Genomic DNA, 20405 nt, shown 5'->3' on the forward strand with positions numbered 1-20405 from the left:
TCCTCACCTCTTCCCTTCCCTTCCCCTCCTCACTTGGCTTCTCTTGTTCCTCCTCCCCTGGACTGAGAGTGCCTTGAGGACAAGAACATGCTCGGACTCGAATAATTTCTCTTTTCATCGCCAGCACTTAGCACGGCGCTTGGCTGGCATACATAAGGCATTTGTGTTTATTCAAGAGAACAGAAATCTCAACTTTTTGCAGGAAAAGGTTATTTTCAACAAGATCCACACTTATAAACTGTGTCTCTTGAGCAAATAGGTTACCTTCTCTTTGGCTGAGTTCACTTATCAGTAAAATGCAAAACAAAACAAAACTGTAGTTTGGGGCTTCCCTGGTGGCGCAGTGGTTGAGAGTCTGCCTGCCGATGTAGGGAACACGGGTTCGTGCCCCGGTCCGGGAAGATCCCATGTGCCGCGGAGCGGCTGGGCCCGTAAGCCATGGCCGCTGAGCCTGCGCGTCCGGAGCCTGTGCTCCACAACAGGAGAGGCCGCAACAGTGAGAGGCCCGCGTACCGCAAAAAAAAAAAAACCTGTAGTCTGTTCCTCACAGTGTCTTGAGAAGATTAAATAAGTTAATGAATGAAAAGGGCTTAGAGCAGGGCCTGGCCCAGAGTAAACATTCAACAAATGTTAGTACTATTGCATGAAACAGTTGCAGGGAGCCCAAACCCACTCCAGCCTTGCAGGGATGCAGAAGAATCCCCAGAATCCAGCGCACGACAGGAGCTGGGAGTAAAGTAGATAAACCGTTAGTCTGCTTGTCTCTCTCCCTCTCTCTTTTTCTCTCTCCACCTGCACAGTGTCTGTTTACAATTGCTTTGTTACCTTCCTTGACTTTCTTTTGGTTGCCACCTCACCCATAACTGTAGCTTATATGTGACTTTGACTTGCCATGGGACCAAATCTGGGCCCAATTCCAAGGCAGTCTTTCAGTTCTAAAGCCCAACAATAATCAAGTACAATCTGCGTCTCTTGTGTGTATTTGTGGGGGAGACCATCTTATCTTCACATGCTTGACAGGACAAGGCTGGCTCCGAGGCAGGTGTCTCCCTGTGGTCTCCTGAACTCCTCAGCTTCCGGGGGAAGAATCCACCTGGCTTATTTAAGTGATCAGTGTGTCCAGGCTCTTTCCCCTTCTCAGCCCTTGGTCCACTGGGGGATAGATTGGTCATAATCTCGTTGTCCTGTTGTTTATCTTTTGGTCAACCTTTCTTGTCTTGTGACTGTTAAAGACCCCTGGACATAGAGTAAAATATTTTAACTCTACTCATCTGAAAATGTCATGGAGAATGTTTAATGTTGACCAAAAAGATACTGAGCAATACTGACAAAGAATAATGAGACATCTAGAACCACAAAGCAGCTGAATTTCTGAAAGGGAGAGGAGAGATGGGAGACAAGTCAGTCAATGTGTGTGAGGTACCAGACAAGGAAAGTGAAAGTGCGGACTTCTTTTTCCTGATGAATATTATTACCATATACCATGTAAATTAAAATCATTGAGCAACAGGCTCTCATTAGGTGACCAGCCACCATCTTATTTCTGTTTTCGAAGGTTTTAATTGCACTTTCTTTTATGGCATAGCACTCAAAGGAGAGGTGATTAATTTATATTTTGCTTATCCAGACACCTTCTTGATACTTCCCTAGGCTTCACAGAAACCAACATGTGTAATGCTCTCTAAAGCTTTTCCTTGTAAAGACCATTCTCCTTACAATAAACACTTACTATACCCATTTGTGAAAGGAATTACAAGTTCTATCTATACCATATTTTTTATTGAGACTAGTTTTCATAAATATTTAAGTTGATTGCACATGAGTTTATTACACACACTTAAAAGTGTGTTTTTCTGTCCCCAAATAGGAGGATATGAAATACATATCCTTCCAGTCTGTTCATCTTTGGAGACTTTTAGATCTTTACAACATATACTTCAACATTTCTGCTACTTAGGTCATCTTGATCCCATCACAATGACTTCCTAAAACATTTTTGTTTTTAAAATGATTTTCCTCAGAAAACTGGACAGCCACATGCATAAGAATGAAAGTAGACCACTATCTTATACCATAAACAAAAATTAACTCAAAATGTGAGACCTGAAGCCATAAAACTCCTAGAAGAAAACTTAGATGATAAGCTGTTTACTTCAGTCTTGGCAATCGATTTTTGGATCTGACTCCAAAAGCAAAGACAACAAAAGCAAAAAATAAATAACTGGGACTACATCAAACTAAAAAGCTTCTGCACAGCAAAGGAAACCACCAACAAAATGAAAAGACAACCTACTGAATGCGAGAAAATATTTGCAAATCATATATCCAATAAAAGGTTAATATCCAAAATATAAGAATTCATAAAACTCAGTAGCACAAAGCAATCTGATTTTTAAAGGGCAGAGGATCTGAATAGACATTTTTTCAAAAAAAGACATGCAGATGGCTAACAGGCACAAAAGAAGATGCTCAACATCACTAATCATCAGGGAAATGCAAATCAATACCACAATGAGATATCACCTCACACCTGGTAGATTGGCTATCAGGAAGACAAGAGATAGCAAGTTTCGGCCAGCATGTGGAGAAAAGAGAACCCTCGTGCACTGTCGATGGGAATGTAAATTGGTGCAGGCTTTATGGAAAACAGTATGGAGGTTCCTCAAAACATTAAAACTTAAAATGATCCAGCAATTCCCCCTCTGGGTATTTATCTGATGAAAATGAAAGCACTAATTTGAAAATTTTCTACACCCCCACATTCATTGCAGCATTATTTAACACAGCCAAGATATGGAAACAACCTAAGTGTCCATCAATGGATGACTGGACAAAGAAGAAGTGGTATATGTATACGATAGAATACCACCAGCCATAAAAAAGAATGAAATCTTGCCATCTGAGACAACATGGATGGACCTTGAAGGAATTATGCTAAGCAAAGTATCAGACAGAGAAAGACAAATATTGTACAATTTCACTTATATGTGGAATCTAAAAAACAAAACAAATGAACAAACAAAACAAAATCATAGATAAAGAGAATAGAATGGTGGTTGCCAGAGGGAAGGGGGGTTGAGTGGGCGAAATGGGTGAAGGGGGTCAAGAGGTCAAACTTCCAGTTATAAAATAAAGTCATGGGAATGTAATGTACAGCATGGTGACTACAGTCAATAATATAGAGCATATTTAAATGTTGTCAAGAGAGTGAATCCTAAAAGTTCACTTTGTATGGTGATGGATGGTAACTAGACTTACTCTGGCAGTCCTTTCACAATGTATAGAAATATTGAATCATTGTGTTGTACACCTGAAACCAATATAATGTTACATGTTAATTATACCTCAATTTAAAAATTTAACTAAAATTTAAAAAATAAAAGAATTTCTCTCAAACCCTCTTTTTACCCATACCTTACCTTTTTTTTTTTTCCCTTCCCTTAAATCTTGACTTCAAAAGTCTTCCAAAAACACATATTGTCTCTTGGTAACATTTAAATACCTTCTGACCTTCTTTTCTTGAATTTATTCATTCATTCAACAAATATTTACTGAGCACTTAGATGCCAGGAATTATTCTAGTATTAGAAGTATAGCACTGAACAAATACCTCTGCCCTAATAGAACTTACATCCTAGTGGAACAAACAAAATAAACTACACACACACACATCACACATCTCACACACACACACACACACACACACACACACACACACACACACACACGATGTACCTTCCTAAGACCAGAATAAATCATATCTCCACTTTGTACAATACTCCCTTCTCATCCTTTTGGAATAGATTGGGTAGAACAGGACACCTAACTGGAATAGATTTTGTTCAGTGTTGAACTGCTTGAGTTTCTAATTTTTATTCCTTGTGGAATTTATTGAATGCTACATGGTATTGTGATTATTTTTCACATACCAAAATCTTCTCACCTAAATTGAAACCACAAGTGGGCCGGATTCATGACTTACATCTCTCCCACCAGCTCTGCCCTATAATTGATACATTCAAATAGTTGGCACTTCCCTGGTGGTGCAGTGGTTAAGAATCTGCCTGCCAATGCAGGGGACATGGGTTTGAGCCCTGGTCCGGGAAGATCCCACATGCCGTGAAGCAACTAAGCCCATGCGCCACAACTACTGAGCCTGCGCTCCAGAGCCTGTGAGCCACAACTACTGAAGCCCACGGGCCTAGAGCCCACGCTCCACAACAAAGAGAAGCCACCACAATGAGAAGCCCGCGCACTGCAAGGAAGAGTAGCCCCCACTCACCACAACTAGAGAAAGCCCATGCACAGCAACAACCAACCAATGCAGCCATAAATAAATAAATAAATTTACTTAAAAAAATAGTTGATGGGATCAAGAAGGAGCAAGTGGTTAAACTTTGATAATGTCAATACACAATTTTGAGCCGATTATCTCTCTCTACTTGCCTATCTACCTACTCATCCACCTGTGAACATAGAAAATATCCTTATTGTTTTGGGTTCTCACAGTAAATCTCTGTTCTCTGAGGTAGTTTTGCTAAAGTTTCTGCAAGAAAGCTAGAATTTGTTATATCTTTAATCATAAATTGATGTTCTTTCTGGAGATTAATTTTACAGGAGTTAATTTTGTAATTTCCAAGCTCTTGTTTCCATGTTTATCTAGAAATGAAATTCATTTAAGTACTGAAGCCCTTATTTACACCACTTGGCAGCCTTCATGGGAAAGAAGTCCAAGTGAAATACTTCTATTTATAGCAGCAGGAAATTACAATTCAGGGGTTCCCATAAATTATCTCTTTTTAATCACTCAGTCAGTTTCCCTCTGATGCGCTTAGCCCAGGGTACTGGACGTCATCTTCTCACACCAAATGATTCTTCTCACCTCAGGCAGCATGCTCAGGGAGAACTACACCTGCTTTGTTTCATAGGTGGCTCTGAGTAATCACAGGGTCGAGATCTCCAATCTTACAAAGCTACCCTGTAATTTTAGAAAACAGGTAAACCTATTTATGCTTTCTTGCCATTCTAATTGACCTTCCCAGGATTAGTTCCTAATTTACTAACATCTGACTATGCACTGTAAGGTGTTCAGTTTATTTATCTTACAAAAAAGGAAAAGGGTTAAGATGATATAGTTGGAAAGTAGTTATTTTTGCTTGGAGATTTTATCACAATATATCGTTAGTGCATTTAATGCATGATTAGACTCTTTCCTCGGCTATAGTAAATAGAATATTGGATTAGAAAATATAAAACTTTTTTTTTTTAGTATTTGTTATGATTATAGAGTTTTGTGTGATTCTCCAATAGCAGCTGATTGGATTATTTTTGTATTTTTTTCTCTAAATTAAAGGGAAAACTCAAATGGACTTCAGTTGATCCTCCTCCCACACCATGCTTCAAATAATACTTAAAGATAATTCCCACCCCTAATTTACTGCTAGTGGAACAGAATGCTCCATACTTGTAAATACATAATTTAGGAGATTTACCTGCCTACACCAGCCTAGTCCCATTTTGGGGCTTTCAAATATATAATCGCAGCTAAGATTTATTATAGCAAAAGATACAATGCAAGATCAGCAGGCAAAAGATACACATAAGAAAAGGCTGAAAGAAGTCACACACAGGCTTCCTAGTCCTCCCTCTGTCTCTGCTAGCATAGCAGAGATTGCTCCACCCAAGAAAGCCCACCTGAGTCATGGGATCCAGACTTCATAAAGGTGTAAATTCGAATTACCTATAGGGAAACACCAATTTGAATGATAGTAGATTTCTCTCAGACCAGAAGGAAATGGCACACCATTTTTCAAGTGCTAAAAGAATCAACCATGTGTTCTCTATCTGATGAATCTATCCTTCAGCAATAAAGAGGGAGAAATAAAGACATTCCCAGATGGGGGAAAACAATTTACTGCTAGCTGGCCTACCCTTACAGACTGGCTAGCTAAAGGAAGTTCTTCCAACGAAAAGAAAATAATGAAAGAATCTGGAAGGATCAGGAAGAAAGAAGGAAGAGCTGAAATATGGGTATATACAATAGACTATTTCCTCATGAGCTTTATACATCATATTTGATGATTGAAACAAAAATTATAAAAACATCTGATACTCAAGACGATGGTATTTAAAACTGGAGACAGTAAAGAGACCTCCATGGGTGTGAGGTTTCCATATTTCCCTCAAAGTGGTAAAACATGGATACCAGCAGACTGTGATAACCAATATATGTATAATACCTACAGTAACCACTACAAACCAATACAAAGAACTACACTCAAAAGCAATGTAAATAAATCAAGATGGATAAATAAAAATGTTCAAGTAACCCACAGGAAGGCAAGAAAAGAAAAACAAAGGAAAAGAGCCAATCAAAAGGCAGAGATTGGCAGAGTGGATTAAAAAGTTATGATTCAACTATATGCTGTTTAAAGAAACTCAAATGTATCGATATAGGTGGGTTGAAAATGAAAGGATGGAAGAAGATACCATGTAAACATTAATTTTTTAAAAAACAGGAATGGTTTTTTAAATATGTATTAAGGCAGACTTCAGAGCAAAGAAAAATTCTAGAGAGAAAGAGGGACATTACATATGATAAAATGAATCAATCCATGAAGAAGATATAATGATCCAATGTATATGCACCAAACAACAGAGCCTCAACATACATGAGGCAAAAACTGATAGAGCAGAAAGGAGAAATAGAAAAATCCAAAATTATAGCTGGGGACTTCGACATGCCCCTCTGAGCAACTGATAGAACTACTTGACCTAAAATCAGCAAGGATATAAACAAGTTGAACAACACCAGAAATAAATAGGATTTAATTGACATATTATGGAACATTCCATCACCAGCAACAGAATACACATTTTTTCAGCTGCACTTGGAACATTTACAATACCCTGGGTCATAAAACAAGGCTCAGCAAATTTAAAATAATTGAAATCATACAGATTATATTCTCTGACCATAATAGAATCAAACTAGAAATTAATGACAGAAAGACAAGAAGAAAATCTTTAAGCATATGGAAATTGAATAATACACTTCTAAATAATCTCTGGGACAAAAGGAAGCCTCAAAGGACTTAAAATATACAAATAACTGAATGAAAATGAAAATACAACTCTCAAAATTTGTGGGATGCAGCCAAAGCAATGCTGAGAGGGAGATTTATTTTACTAAAATGTATTAGATAGAGAGGTCATAAATCAATAATCTAACCTCAAGAATCTAGAAAAATAAACTTAATAAAATTAGAAGGAAGAAAATAATAAAAACAGAAATCAATGAAATTTAAAACAGAAAAACAGCAGAGAAAGTCAATGAAATCAAAAGCTGGTTCTTTAAAAATGTCAATAACTGTGTCAACAGTACGATGAGAACTTTAATTCAGCACCTTAAATGAAATGGACCAATTCATCAAAAACTGCAAACTATCAAAACTCACCAAAGATGGAACAGATGCCAAAATCATCATTTAACTATTAAAGAAGTTGATTTCATAAAACCCTTCCAAGAGAGAAATCTCCTGACCCAGATGATTTCATTAGTGAATTCTGCCAAATATTTCTAGAATTAACACCAACTCTAAACAATCTTTTCAAGAAAATAGAAAAGAGAATGTTTCCCAACTCATGTTATGATACCAGCATTATCCTAATGTCAATACCAGAAAAGGACATTATAAGAAAATTACAGCTCAAAATCCATCATGAAAAAAAAAAATCCATCATGAACATAGATGAAAAAAAACCTTTCTGAAATATTAGCACATCAAAGCAATATATAAAGAGAATAAATAATTCATCTCAGAGTTTATCCCAGGAATGCAAGGCTGGTTCAATATTTGAAAATCAATCAATGTAATCCATATTAACAGTATAAAGAAGAAAAAGCACATAATCATATTAATTGATGCAGAAAATCAGTTGACAAAATTCAACATCTATTCATGATAAAAACTAAAACTGTCAGCAAAATAGGAAGAATATAAGGGAACTTCCTCAGCCTGATAAAAGGCATCCACAAAAATTACCATACTTAATGGTGAAAGACTGGATGCTTTCCTGCAAAGATCATGAACAAGACAAGTGAGGAGAGAAAAACTGTTCCTATTTGCAGACAACATGATTGTCTAAACAGAAAATCCTTAAGGAATCCACTTAAAAACAAACAAAACTCTTAGAACTAATAGGTGAGTTTAGCAACATGTCAGGATATAAGTTCAACACAGAAAAATCAATTATATTTTTATATACCAGCTATGAAAAATTGAAAACCAAAAACTTTTAATACCATTTTAATAGGGCTGAAAAATGAAATATGAAATTAAAGTGAAAGAGAAAATGAAACAAAACATGTATAGAACTTATATACTGAGAACTGTAAAACACAAAGGAAATCAAAGAATCACTAAATATGTGAAGGGATATACCATGTTCACATGTTGGAAAACTCAACATAGTGAAAATGTCAGTTTTCCCTGAGTCGATCTAGATTTGATACAATTCTATCAAAATTCCAGCAGCATTTTTGGTAGACAGAGATATGCTAATTTTAAAACTTTTATGGAAAGGTAAATAAATTATAATAGTGAAAATCATTTTGAAAAAGAATAAAATTGAATCGTTCTACCTGATTTTATGACTTACTGTAAAGCTACAGTAACCAAAATAGTTTGGTATTGATGAAGGGATAGACCGGGACATGAATGAACAGAATAGAGTCCAATAATAGATGACAGAAGCATGGTCAATGGATTTTTTAATTGAAAATATTATGATATAATTGTAAATTCACATGCTATTGTAAGAAATAACATAGAGTGAGCCCATATACCCCTAACCCAGTTTCCCCCAATGATAACATTTTCAAAACTATAGTACAATATCACAACCAGGATAATGACGAATACAATCCAATGGTTTTATTCAGGTTCCCCCAGTTTTACTCCTACGTGTGTGTGTCTGTGTGTATATTAACTTCTATACAATTTTCTCACATGGGTAGGTTCATGTTAAGATAATCAATAGTTCTATCACCACAAGGATCATTCATGTCTAACTGCTCAGCACCATTTGTTGAAAAGTCTATACTTCTCCCATTGAATTGCTTTTGCACCTTTGTTAAAAATAATTGAGCATATTTGTGTGGGTCTGGGTCTTCTGTTACATTAATCTGTGTGTCTGTCCCTCCACCAGTATCATTCCATCTGGATTACTGTAGCTACACAGTAAGATCTGATATCAAGCAAAGTGATTCTTCCCACTTTATCCTTCTTTGTCAAGTTTGATTTAGCTATTCTAGCACCTGTGCCTTTCCATATAAATCTTAGAATAAGATATTCTATTCTACAAAAAAACTTTGCTTGGATTTTGATAGGAATTACATTAAACCTAGAGATCATTTGGGGAGAATTACATCTTTAATATGTTGCATCTTTAAATCTATGGACACAGGATGTCTCATCATGTATTTACGCCTTCTTTGATTGCTTTTGACAGCACTTTTTAATATTCAGCACACAAATCCTACACATGTTTTTTAGAAGTTTATACCTAAGGATTTAATTTTCTTGGCATAATTGTAAGTGCTCCAAATTTTTTTTTGGTTTTTAATTTTGGTTTCCACCTGTTCATTGTAACTATATAGAAACATAATTGATTTTGTATGTTGTTCTTATATCTTCAGATCTTGATGAACTCAATTCTTAGTTCTGGGAGTTTTTTCAGTAGATTCTTTGGGATTTTCTACATAGGCAATCACGTCATCTGCTTTGTCTTTAGTTTTCAATAATTTGATTTCAACGTGTCTGGAGTGGATTTCTTTGGGTGTACCTTATTGACATTCACTGAAATTCTTTTTCTTTTTTTAAATAAATATTTATTTATTTATTTATTTTTGGCTGTGTTGGGTCTTCATTGCTGCACGTTGGCTTTCTCTAGTTGCAGTGAGCGGGGGCTAGTCTTCGTTGCAGTGCGTGGGCTTCTCCTTGCGGTGGCTTCTGTTGTTGCGGAGCATGGGCTCTAGGCATGCAGGCTTCAGTAGTTGTGGCACACGGGCTCAGTAGTTGTGGCTCAGGGCTCTAGAGCACAGGCTCAGTAGTTGTGGTGTATGGGCTTAGTTGCTCCGCGGCATGTGGGATCTTCCCAGACCAGGGCTCGAATCTGTGTCCCCTGCATTAGCAGGCAGATTCTTTTTATTTTTTTTGGTGCATGGGCCGGGAAACGAACCTGCAGGCAGATTCTTAACCACTGTGCCACCAGGGAAGTCCCTGAAATTCTAGACTATGTAGATTTATGTCTTTAACCAAATTGAGGAAACCATTTCAGCCTTAATTTATTCAATTTTTTTTTCTGTGCTTCATTCTTTCTCCTCTTCTTCTGAGTCTACGATGACACCAATATTAGCTCTTATTTATTGCACCACAAGTCCCTGAGACTCTGTCAGTTGCTTTTTCAATCTTTTGTTGTCCAGATTGGATCATTTTTATTGATTTATCTTCAAGTTCATAGACTGTTTCTTCTGTTATCTCCATTCTGCTATTAAACCTATTCAGGGAATTGTGTTTTTTAAGTTTTGGTTATTGTATTTTTCAGCTGCAAATTCTATTTTTTTATCTTCTATTTCTTTCTAAGACTTTCTAACTCCCTGGTCATTTCAAGAGTGTTTGACCTACTTGTTGGAACAGTTTACAGCTGAGTCATCTCAGCACTGATGTGTTTTGATTGTCTTTTCCCATACGAGGTGAGATTTTCCTGGTTCTTCATATGTTGAGTAATTATATAGATTGTGATATTATGTTATGAGTCCTTCAGTTCTTATTTATGGGTCTTACACTTATGCTAAGAAGAATGTTTCTTTTGTGTGTGTGTTTTAGCAATCAATTGGCCCAGATGCTTTCAGTCTTCAAATTTCAACCAGTGTTTTGTGGGTTGTCATTCCACCATTAGTCCCATTTTCAAAGGCTTTGTGGTGCTATTTGGATCAGCCCTGCACGTGTACCAAATAGTGTCCAGTATGGGACTTGGGCGGTAGTTTATACCATAGTTCCATCTTCAAAATCTACGTATGTGCCGTTTAGGATCAGAACTATGCACACACAGCTTGGAAGTAAGCCTAGGAATATATAAACAATTTTATAGGGTTGCTTTCCTGAGCTCCTCCCTCTCCATGATCTCCCTTGTCTTTTTTGGTTCCTTGGAGCTTCCCTTTTGGTCCTCAAGCCAAAAAACCCTTTATTTACCCTGCGCTGCTACGCTCTTGCCATGACTGCATCCATGTCCACAGCCAAACAGCAGGAGGACTGAGCAAGTATAAGGCAGTTTTAGACTCTTAGGGACCTTAATGTCACCGCTGCCACCACCGTCACAAGCTTCCTTAGAAGATGGGGTACAAGATAATGGATAAAAATAAGAAAAAAAAATCAAAAAAAGGGTTTTCCTCCACTGTCTCTCTTTCCTGCTTCTCAATCGGGCTTCTCCTTGGGCTCTCTCTGTGCTGATGCCCACTTCCAGACTTGGGACTATGTTTAGTTCAGCTTGGAGAATAGTGGAGGAAAATTAAAATATAAGCTCACCGTCAGTTCCGTAGTCATTCAAATGTCAGTCTTCTCTGATCTTCCTGCTGTGAATTATTTTTCAGAGTTTTCAAATAGCTATTGCATGCACCCTGTCCAGGTTTTATGACTGTATTCAGTAGGAGACACAGGGTGAAGTGTGCTTACTCCCTGTTACCTGGAATGAGAACCCCTGTCATTGTTTTGTTCCACTCATGAGAGAATTAGTAAGATATTAATACTGGTTCAAAGATCATTTGAGAATATATGCATTTCTATCCAATTTAATTAAGGAATGTTAGAAAAAGATTTTAACCTTTGGGAGTATCTTTTCCATTGAAGAGAAATAATTTGCATCTCTACTAAACAAAAATCTATATGTTAACTAGTAACTTCTCTAAGTCTGGAACTTTTCATTAAGAGTATCTTTTAATTAAACAGTATCTTTACTGTTTACTAAGTACATTCTATTTTCCCTAAGTACAGAACTAAATACGTTTCCCTAGATAAACTTTGCATGAATCTTTGCCCCTGCATGACATGAAAATTCCATACCATCCTTATTTTGTTTTTGTCTTTTTCCATGTTTTGGATAATTGTTCTTAAAAGTGGGATCCAAATTCTTCTTGCAGAAGGTCTCAACTGAAGCAAGAGATGATATAAGACTGGCATAGACTCTCTGAGGAGGGAACCTATTTTTTCCCAATTCCATAAATATTTATTACATACCTACAATGTACCAAATATCTTGATAAGCAATGGTACAGAAAAGCAATGATTTTCATAATATATATCAGTCGTGTAGTAATCTCTTGAAAAATAATTTCTCCGGCAAAATATAGAGACTATAAAGCTCTATCTTTGTCGTGGAAAATTTGAAAACTCTGTATGGTATTGTTGTTGAGGTATATATAAACTACTATATTTCTGCAATGCTCTTCAGATCAACTCAGAGCACAGTTAGTGCTTATTCACTCTGTGATATTCATTGCTATTGTTTACTCTCTAAGGAAAGGCAGAGTAAAAAAAGAAGAGGAAAAAGTGAAGGAGGAGGAAGAGGTTGCAGTAGCACCAAAACTGACTGGAGAAGGAAGTCCTGATAAAGAATGGCTCCCACCCTCTGATCCTGACTTCTGTGTTTATGTGTATGAAGTGACCAGATCCATACTTCCCATCACCAGTATAAAGGAACAGGTTGAGGTTCTTGCAAAGTAAGTGTCCATACTTCCCATCACCAGTATAAAGGAACAGGTTGAGGTTCTTGCAAAGTAAGTGTCTATATATACATACACATTTTCAATTTCTGAAAAATGTTTTTGATGTTACTGATTTGCACTTTTTAGCCAATTTTCAAACAACTACACCATAATAAAACCAAACTTGTATAGCACCCTGCCTCTGACTCTGAAGCAGAAACACAATGAATTGGATATAAATCCTCCATTTCTATTTTAGATCATATTTCTGCCAAAAATCAGAGCTAGGAGCTGGAAATTACTTAAAGAAAAATGCCTAGGTCATTTTCTCCAGCTAAACCAGGAAAAGCATCTTTCAGGGTGATCCTAAAGAAGTTGTGAATGAAGGAATCCTATTTTGAATTATTTGTAAACTCACAAGTTGTTTTCTAATACAAATAGCCATCCCTTATTTTTATGCTATATGTCTGATATTTTGTGTTTCATGTTGCTCCAAAGTGGGATTGTGGGTATTCTAAGAGATGGTTCGGCATGCTGTATAAGCTAAGTGAGGTCGCCTCCTAAACGAGAGCATTTAATCTGATTCCTCTAAGAGAAGGCTGAGAACCTGACTTTATGACTGACAGGAAACCTCTAGAAATGGAGGCTTGCCTTCATGACTGACACCAGCCAGTCGTGAGCTCCTGGCTTGTGCAACAGCTGCAATCTCCGTGGGAGCTTGTACCTTCTCCAAATAGAAGTGAATTGCAGGCACCAAACCTGGATGTGACAACTGCAAGAAACACAGCCGCCAGATCACTGACTTCTTGTCAGGCGACTCTGGAAGAAAGCGTTTTTGGCTACCGAAGTTTTCCTTGGTGTCCTTGAGAAATGATGACTCAAGCAGAACTCTGACTTAGCTCATTTCAACACTTGTCAAATTTCCTCATGCTCTGTTCCTATCAGAAAGTTTTCATCATTCCCAAATAATTGTTTTCTTAACCTGAACCCACACCAAGAGAGCAATACAGAGTTGTGTCCCCATGCCTTTGGCTCCTAGAGGCTGTTACAGGACATCTGGCTGGCACTGAGGGTCAGTTTTCTGCCTAATCCTTTCTCTTGGTTTTCACCATTGTTCTTCTTCACTTGGTTCCATGTACAGCAAGAGGAAATTCTTTCTTTACAATGGGCAATCCTGCCTTTAGTCCATGATGTAGCAGCCTCAGCTGACAGAGGATTTTTGCAGGTGTGCTTACTGACATCTTCAGTGAGAGCCTAATCTTAGGAGAAACTCACAGGCAAAGTACACCCCTGCACCTCACCTCCTCGCCTAACTGTTAGTAATTTTTCCCTTTTTGCCTCTTCTTGTCTCCTCTAACACCTCAGTGTTACATAAATGCCATGTCTTTCTCTAAATTAAAAAAAAATGATAAAATTTAAAAGAAAAGGATGATAAAACTTGAGAAGATTTGTGAACCTCAGGGTTCACAATGGTCCTATATGTTTGTCTTTGTCTCTGAGTTTAAATTCCTTAAAAGAAGAACCACATGTCAAGACAATGCCTTGGATTTCAGATTCAAACATTTGAAAATACTTTCCAAGATTAAGATAACATTTAAAAACTGTGTTGATACAAATGTAGTGTGATATTGATTTGTATCTTGCTATACATATTGGGAAAATTAGCATTCATTTCCTTCTTCCTGCTGAATGAAATGTTAGAATTTCAGTTTATGTAAGATAGTTTAAATATAGTAAGCATAATGTTAACTTATAGTAAATACATTTTTTAAAGTAAAGCAAACAAAAATCAGATGGGAAGTATCTTTTACAAGTATAATTACACAGATATTTATACTCAAAGCATCCAAAGTGAGATATTAAACTTGACTGATTAAATCTCACTGTAATTGACACAGGTACGTGGCAGAAAAAATGGGTGGTAAAATTCCAAAAGAAAAACTACATGATTTCAGCTGGGAACTTCATATAAGTGAACTAAAGTTTCAACTTAAATCCAATGTTGTACCAATTGGACTGATCAAAAAAGGAATCTTCTATCATCGAGCTTTGCTTTTCAAGGTATTTAAGATGTTTTGCTCATTTCCCACTAGGTAAAAATGTTTTGTCTGTATCATTGTGGAGTAAGCCAGTTGCTAACAATTAACTGGATGATATTAATCCTATCATTGAGATGTACTTATATTTGGCATGTATATGTATGTGTATATATACATACACACACGTATATTCACCAGACTATTGGAAACATATTCATTCAACATTTATCATACACCTACTCTAGGCCAGGGCCTCTTCCAAGGTCTGGGAATATACAGATACTAAAGTGACAGTCTCGGGACTTCCCTGGTGGTGTAGTGGTTAAGAATCTGCAGGGGACATGAGTTCGAGCCCTGGTCCGGGAAGATCCCACATGCCCCAGAGCAACTAAGCCTGTGTGCCACAACTACCGAGCCTGCGCTCTAGAGCCCACGAACCACAACTACTGAGCCCAAGTGCCACAACTATTGAAGCCCACGCACCACAGCTACTGAAGCCCACGCACCCAGAGCCCCTGCTCAGCAACAAGAGAAGCCACCGCAGTGAGAAGCCCACGCACCACTATGAAGACCCAAGGCAGCCAAAAATAATAAATAATTTTTAATAAATAAATAAATAAATAAAGTGACAGTCACTGCATTCAAGGGGGACCTAAGCCAGACTTGCGGGTTCTCAGGTGACGTCAGGGAAAGTTTCAAGGGAGGAAGTGATATGTGGCCTCAGAATTAGAGGCTACATAGGATTTCAGCAGGTAAAGAAGGAAGACAAGGGTGTTCTAAACAATACAAATATTTTATTTAAAATAACATGTATGAGAGTCAGTGGTCCATTTGAGGGATGTAGAGTAGTTGGCCTGGATCCAGAAAAGCGGGGAGGGGTTGGATAAGGCTAAAGCACCAGACAGTAAAGCACCATGTGAGTTTGTACTTGACCTTAAAATCTGTGAGTAACCACTGAAAGTTAAGGGGAACGTGATTTTGAAAGACCACTCAGGCAACAGAATGTGGAATGAACTAGAACGGGGGAAAGACTGGAGATGGGAAGACCAACTGGAAGGTCACTGGAGCAAGAAGTACAGGTGCCTGATACTAAAGCCATGGTGGAGGCTGTGAACGAGAGGTGAGTTTGGCAGGAGATGTAGGAGATAAAACTGAAAGGAGCTGTTGACTGCCTAGCGGTGGTGTGAGAGACTGCATGAGAAGAAGAAAATGATTTCCAGGATTTGGGCAGGGTAACTGGAAATGATGGCATCATTCACAGAGATGTGGACACTGGGGCAGGATTAGGTTTAAGGGAGGGGGTGATCTTCTTTTTTCCTCCATTGTGTCCAGTGTCTGGAGTATAATAGGAGCTGAGAAAATTGTTTCAGAGCCGTAGACTTAAATGTATAAACGTCCTACCCTCTCCTGAATACCTATAAACCTCATTGCATCTTACCTCCAGTTCCAAGCCAATTCTGTTTATAATCCAAATGCCAGTCTTTCCTATTTCCTTGGATTTCTTGCTCTATCAATTCCTCTCTCCCATCTTAAATCTCTTTCTCTCTACTAGCTGTTTTACCTTTAAAATCTAAACTTAAGTCCAAAACATTTAAAGAGAAAACATAAATCTTTTCTCATTATATCTACAACTACTCCTATAAGCGCCTATCACCATGACCATCATCATTTTGAACTTATGTGCCAGGCACTTAATAAATATAATTGTGAAGAGTCTCAGATATGCCAAACGTTGAAATTACTACCTTTGTTTTAAAGATAAGAAAATTGATACTTAGAGAAGGAATTTACCCAAGGACAACCAGAGATACAGCTGGAATTTGAACCCATGCCTATCTGAGCCAAAACCTACCATACTGCTTCTATCTGAAGATAATTCTCATTCCCGGCCAAAATTCTGAGTCATTTCAACTCCTAGTCACTCCTTGACCTCAGTTTCATCCTCAACTCCCTGCAGTCTGGCCCTTGTTCCCTCCCAAGAAGGATCACAGTGATCTGTTTTCTGTCTTGCTTGATACATCAAAGAATTTGTCACTGATCCTTCTCTTTAACACCACTTTCTTCAGTAACTTCTGTCCTCTCTTGCCATTTCATCTCAGTCTCCTTTGGAGACCTCTTTTCCTCCACCCTTGTCTTAAATGTTGGGGTCCTGACCCAGAACTCAAGGTTCTGTCCCAGGCTCTTCTCTTTTCTCCCTTTACATACTTCGTTTGGTGAGGTCATCCTCCTACATCACCTTAAATACAACTTACATGTCTCAGGTTTCTAGATCATTTCCTCTCTCCCACAAGCCGCTCCTGATTCCAGGTCTGTCTGTCTGTTTACCCTGCAGCTAGCTGCCCTTGTGTGTCTTGTAGGAACTGCATTAGTCTTCTCAGGCCACTATAACCAAGTACCACAGATGGGGTGGCTTAAACAATAAACAGTTATTTCTCACTGTTCTGGAGGCTGAGAAGTCCAAGATCAAGGTGTCAGGAGATTCAGTGTCTGGTGAGAGCCCACTTCTTGGTCGGCAGTTGCCGCTTTCGTACCGTATCCTTATATTTCAGAGTGGGGGGAGGGCCCTTCCTCCTCTTATAAGGGCACAATTCCCATCGTGGGGGCTTCACCCTTATGACTGCCTCTTAAGGGACCCACCTTCAGAAAGAAAACAGGAATCTCAAGGGGAAACATTTCAGTTCATAACGTTACAGCAGACTGAATTCATTACCCTCACACCTCACCTGAGTCATGCAGTTATCACCCAGGTCTTGCCTACCACTGAATCCTGAACACCAACACTCACTGGTAAAACGTGTTATCCTTCTATGCCTCCCAAAAGCGTTCACTCCCCCTACATATACTCTTCATCTCCCCGTTTTCTTCCGGCTCCTTTCCTCCATGGAAGCCTAGATAAATCGTCCACAGACCGTGTAACCTGCTCACTGATTTCCTTCGTCTTCGTGACCCAATCCTTCTGCCCCTCCGCCTTGCCTGCCCACACTGGACCAATCCGACTGCCTGCCCTTCCCACAATGACACTTGGGCTGCAGAACGCGACAGTGGGATGTGCCACAGCCAATTCAGGATCCAAGGTGGTGGATGTACGTGCTGCCTGGCCATCTTTTCCAGCTCCTGGCCACAGGCTTTTCCTGTTTTCCTCAGAAGCTGTGCCCCACATCTGCCTTCTTTCCTAAGCCTTTTCATCTTCACCTCTTCCTATATGCAGATGACCTTGTTTCCCACTTCACAAAGAAAATAGATACTTCCAGATTCAACTCAGCTGAGGTTAAGAACTCAGACTCTGGGAACTCCCTGGTAGTCCAGTGGTTAGGACTTGGCGTGCTCACTGCTGGAGCCCTGGGTTCAATCCCTGGTCAGGGAACTGAGATCCCACAAGCCAGCTCTCTTATCCACTATGATGTGGCTAGGAAGTTTCCAGATTATTTAAAAAGTGCTTTTAAAATCAGGACAAATTGAAGAGACAGCTTCCGAGGAACATACGCAACCCCTGAGGACAGGGCATCAGGCAGCCCAAGAAGGACCAACCGCTCACAGTTCTGCCCCCCCGGCTCCAAAACACCTGTCTACACCACACAGAACAAATGGGCTAGAAACAGGTCCCTGCCATTCCAGTCCTGCCATTCAATCCCACTGCATATCACACCCAAGGAGCAGCCCAGGAGCATGGAAAGATTGATAGATGCACTAGAGCTGAAAGCCTGTGGAACAGCTTTTCTCCAATTACGTTATCAATCTTGTGCTGATACAATGCAGCGCAACTGCCTGAAAAATGTCCCTTCCCAGCAGGACCTACACAGAGATTTTGAGTCCACAGAATCTTGAGCAACAGGAGAACTTATCACATTTTACCAACTCCTATCACAACACTCCACCTTTTTTCCAGCCTCCTTTCTGAGCACTTTGTTGTTGTTGTTCTGCAAGAGTGTATATTTCACCTTCGACCAAGGTGGGTCTTTCAACCAAGGCTTTTTCTCCGCCCCTCCCCCTCCTCCCTCCTGGTTGATCTCGCGTTTTCTCCCCACAGGCTCTGGCTGACAGAATTGGCATCGGCTGCTCTCTGGTTCGCGGGGAGTATGGCAGAGCCTGGAATGAAGTCAAGCTGATGAATGAATCCCGAAAGGGGGTGATTGGGGCTCTCCCTCCCCCGGAAACTTACATAGTTGACCTCATGTTCCATCCAGGGGCACTGATAAAGTTAAGAAGCCGAGAGGCAGATCTTTACAGATTTCTCTAAACTTCCAAATGAACACAAAAGGTGTTGAAACAAGAAATCCATTATATACCCTTTCTATGAAGTTCACTGGTAGATTTTATCAGTATTTCTTTAAATAAAAATATTAGAAATGCTCTCCTTGTGTAGAAACGAGGTCACTAGGATTGGACTTGGTCGTGCTTCTGAGTTCAGGCTTTTGGCAAGCATTCAGTCTGATGAGATCAGATTACACTTGTGTAAAGCTTATTATTCTCGAAATTAATCCACCCCGCTGTTTCCTAAGGAGCATCTCTGCCCTTTGGGAATCATGTGTAAAAGCACCCAGCTACTGTTCCCAGCACAGTGCCCTACGACTGTCATTCTTCATGTTCCGGATGCTCCAGGAAGACTTGGTTAAATCAAGTCCATGGTTTGTTGTGTCTTCAGTCGCCTTGTCTCACTCCCATAAAGTAAGATTATTGATATTTTGAATATTTGTAGATCTATTTTAGTATCACAAATTCCTTTCTAAAATTTTTTGTTCATATTTTCCCAAATTTATCATTAAGAACACTGTTTAGTATACTTCACTGAACTAAAAATATTTCTAAAAACTATTTCCATACACTGCACTTGTCTATATTGACTTGGAAACATACCTTCATTTAAAAACAATTCTGATTTGCTCTTTGCACATTTGAATGCTGGGTCACAAAAATGTGACTTCAAATTTACGTGACTTAAAAGTTCTTTTCTGGAAAATTCTGAAATCTGAGTATAAAGTAAATCTTTGCTGAGGAATTGTGTTTTCAGTATTGAGCACAAAATGGGGAGCAAGCACCCATTTCAAATGGCAAGAGGAAATGAATCTCATGAAGCATACATTTTCTCAGCCAGGCTTTAAGTCTAAAGTTGACCCATCTAATCATTTTGCTAGAAGGTTTTCAAAAGTGAGTTTGATTTTAGAAATTAAGGTGAAGATTATTCTGTATGAACCAATGTGTAATTTCAAAGAATGTGTAATTATTTCAATATAAAGTTCCTTACATCAAATGGTGTGGTAATTATATTTATCACCCAGTTTCATGAAGAGAGCACAGATTATAGGATACATATCCGTCTAAGCATTTCCAAGTCTCTCTCGATCCAGAAAGCATTCAAAGTGGATTAAAAAGATATATAAGATGTAAAAGATAAAAATAAATGAAAAACAGGCATAAGTGTAGGAAAGAAAGTTTGACAAGGCCAGGAACAAGCTTAGAATTCAAAACGCAGTCCATGAAAATCCTGCGTATTTGTTAGAGGTAAGTGAAAATTTGACTCAAAACTTTCTAGCAGCCAGTGCAGAGGGGAATGCTATCAGTTACATGATTGGTAATAGGGTCCACTAGATAAAAGCACAAAACGG

At 38.6% G+C, this 20405-nt stretch overlaps 1 protein-coding gene across 3 annotated transcripts in view; it reads left to right on the plus strand.

Moving 5' to 3' along the window:
• Window positions 1-19039, plus strand: part of ARMC3 (armadillo repeat containing 3) — a gene marked incomplete at both ends in the record, with an annotated part of 91221 nt that extends 72182 nt beyond the window's left edge. For all 3 annotated transcript variants that reach the window (XM_082843576.1, XM_082843577.1, XM_082843578.1), the window contains 3 exons: window positions 12578-12778; window positions 14662-14824; window positions 18830-19039. In XM_082843576.1, the coding sequence (XP_082699702.1) occupies window positions 12578-12778; window positions 14662-14824; window positions 18830-19039 (574 nt within the window). The remainder of the gene's footprint in view (window positions 1-12577; window positions 12779-14661; window positions 14825-18829) is intronic.
• Between the last annotated feature and the right edge of the window lie 1366 nt (window positions 19040-20405).

The sequence above is a fragment of the Leucopleurus acutus genome, assembly GCF_964270905.1.
Source record: "Leucopleurus acutus genome assembly, chromosome: 1".
In the NCBI taxonomy this organism is placed as follows: domain Eukaryota; kingdom Metazoa; phylum Chordata; class Mammalia; order Artiodactyla; family Delphinidae; genus Leucopleurus; species Leucopleurus acutus.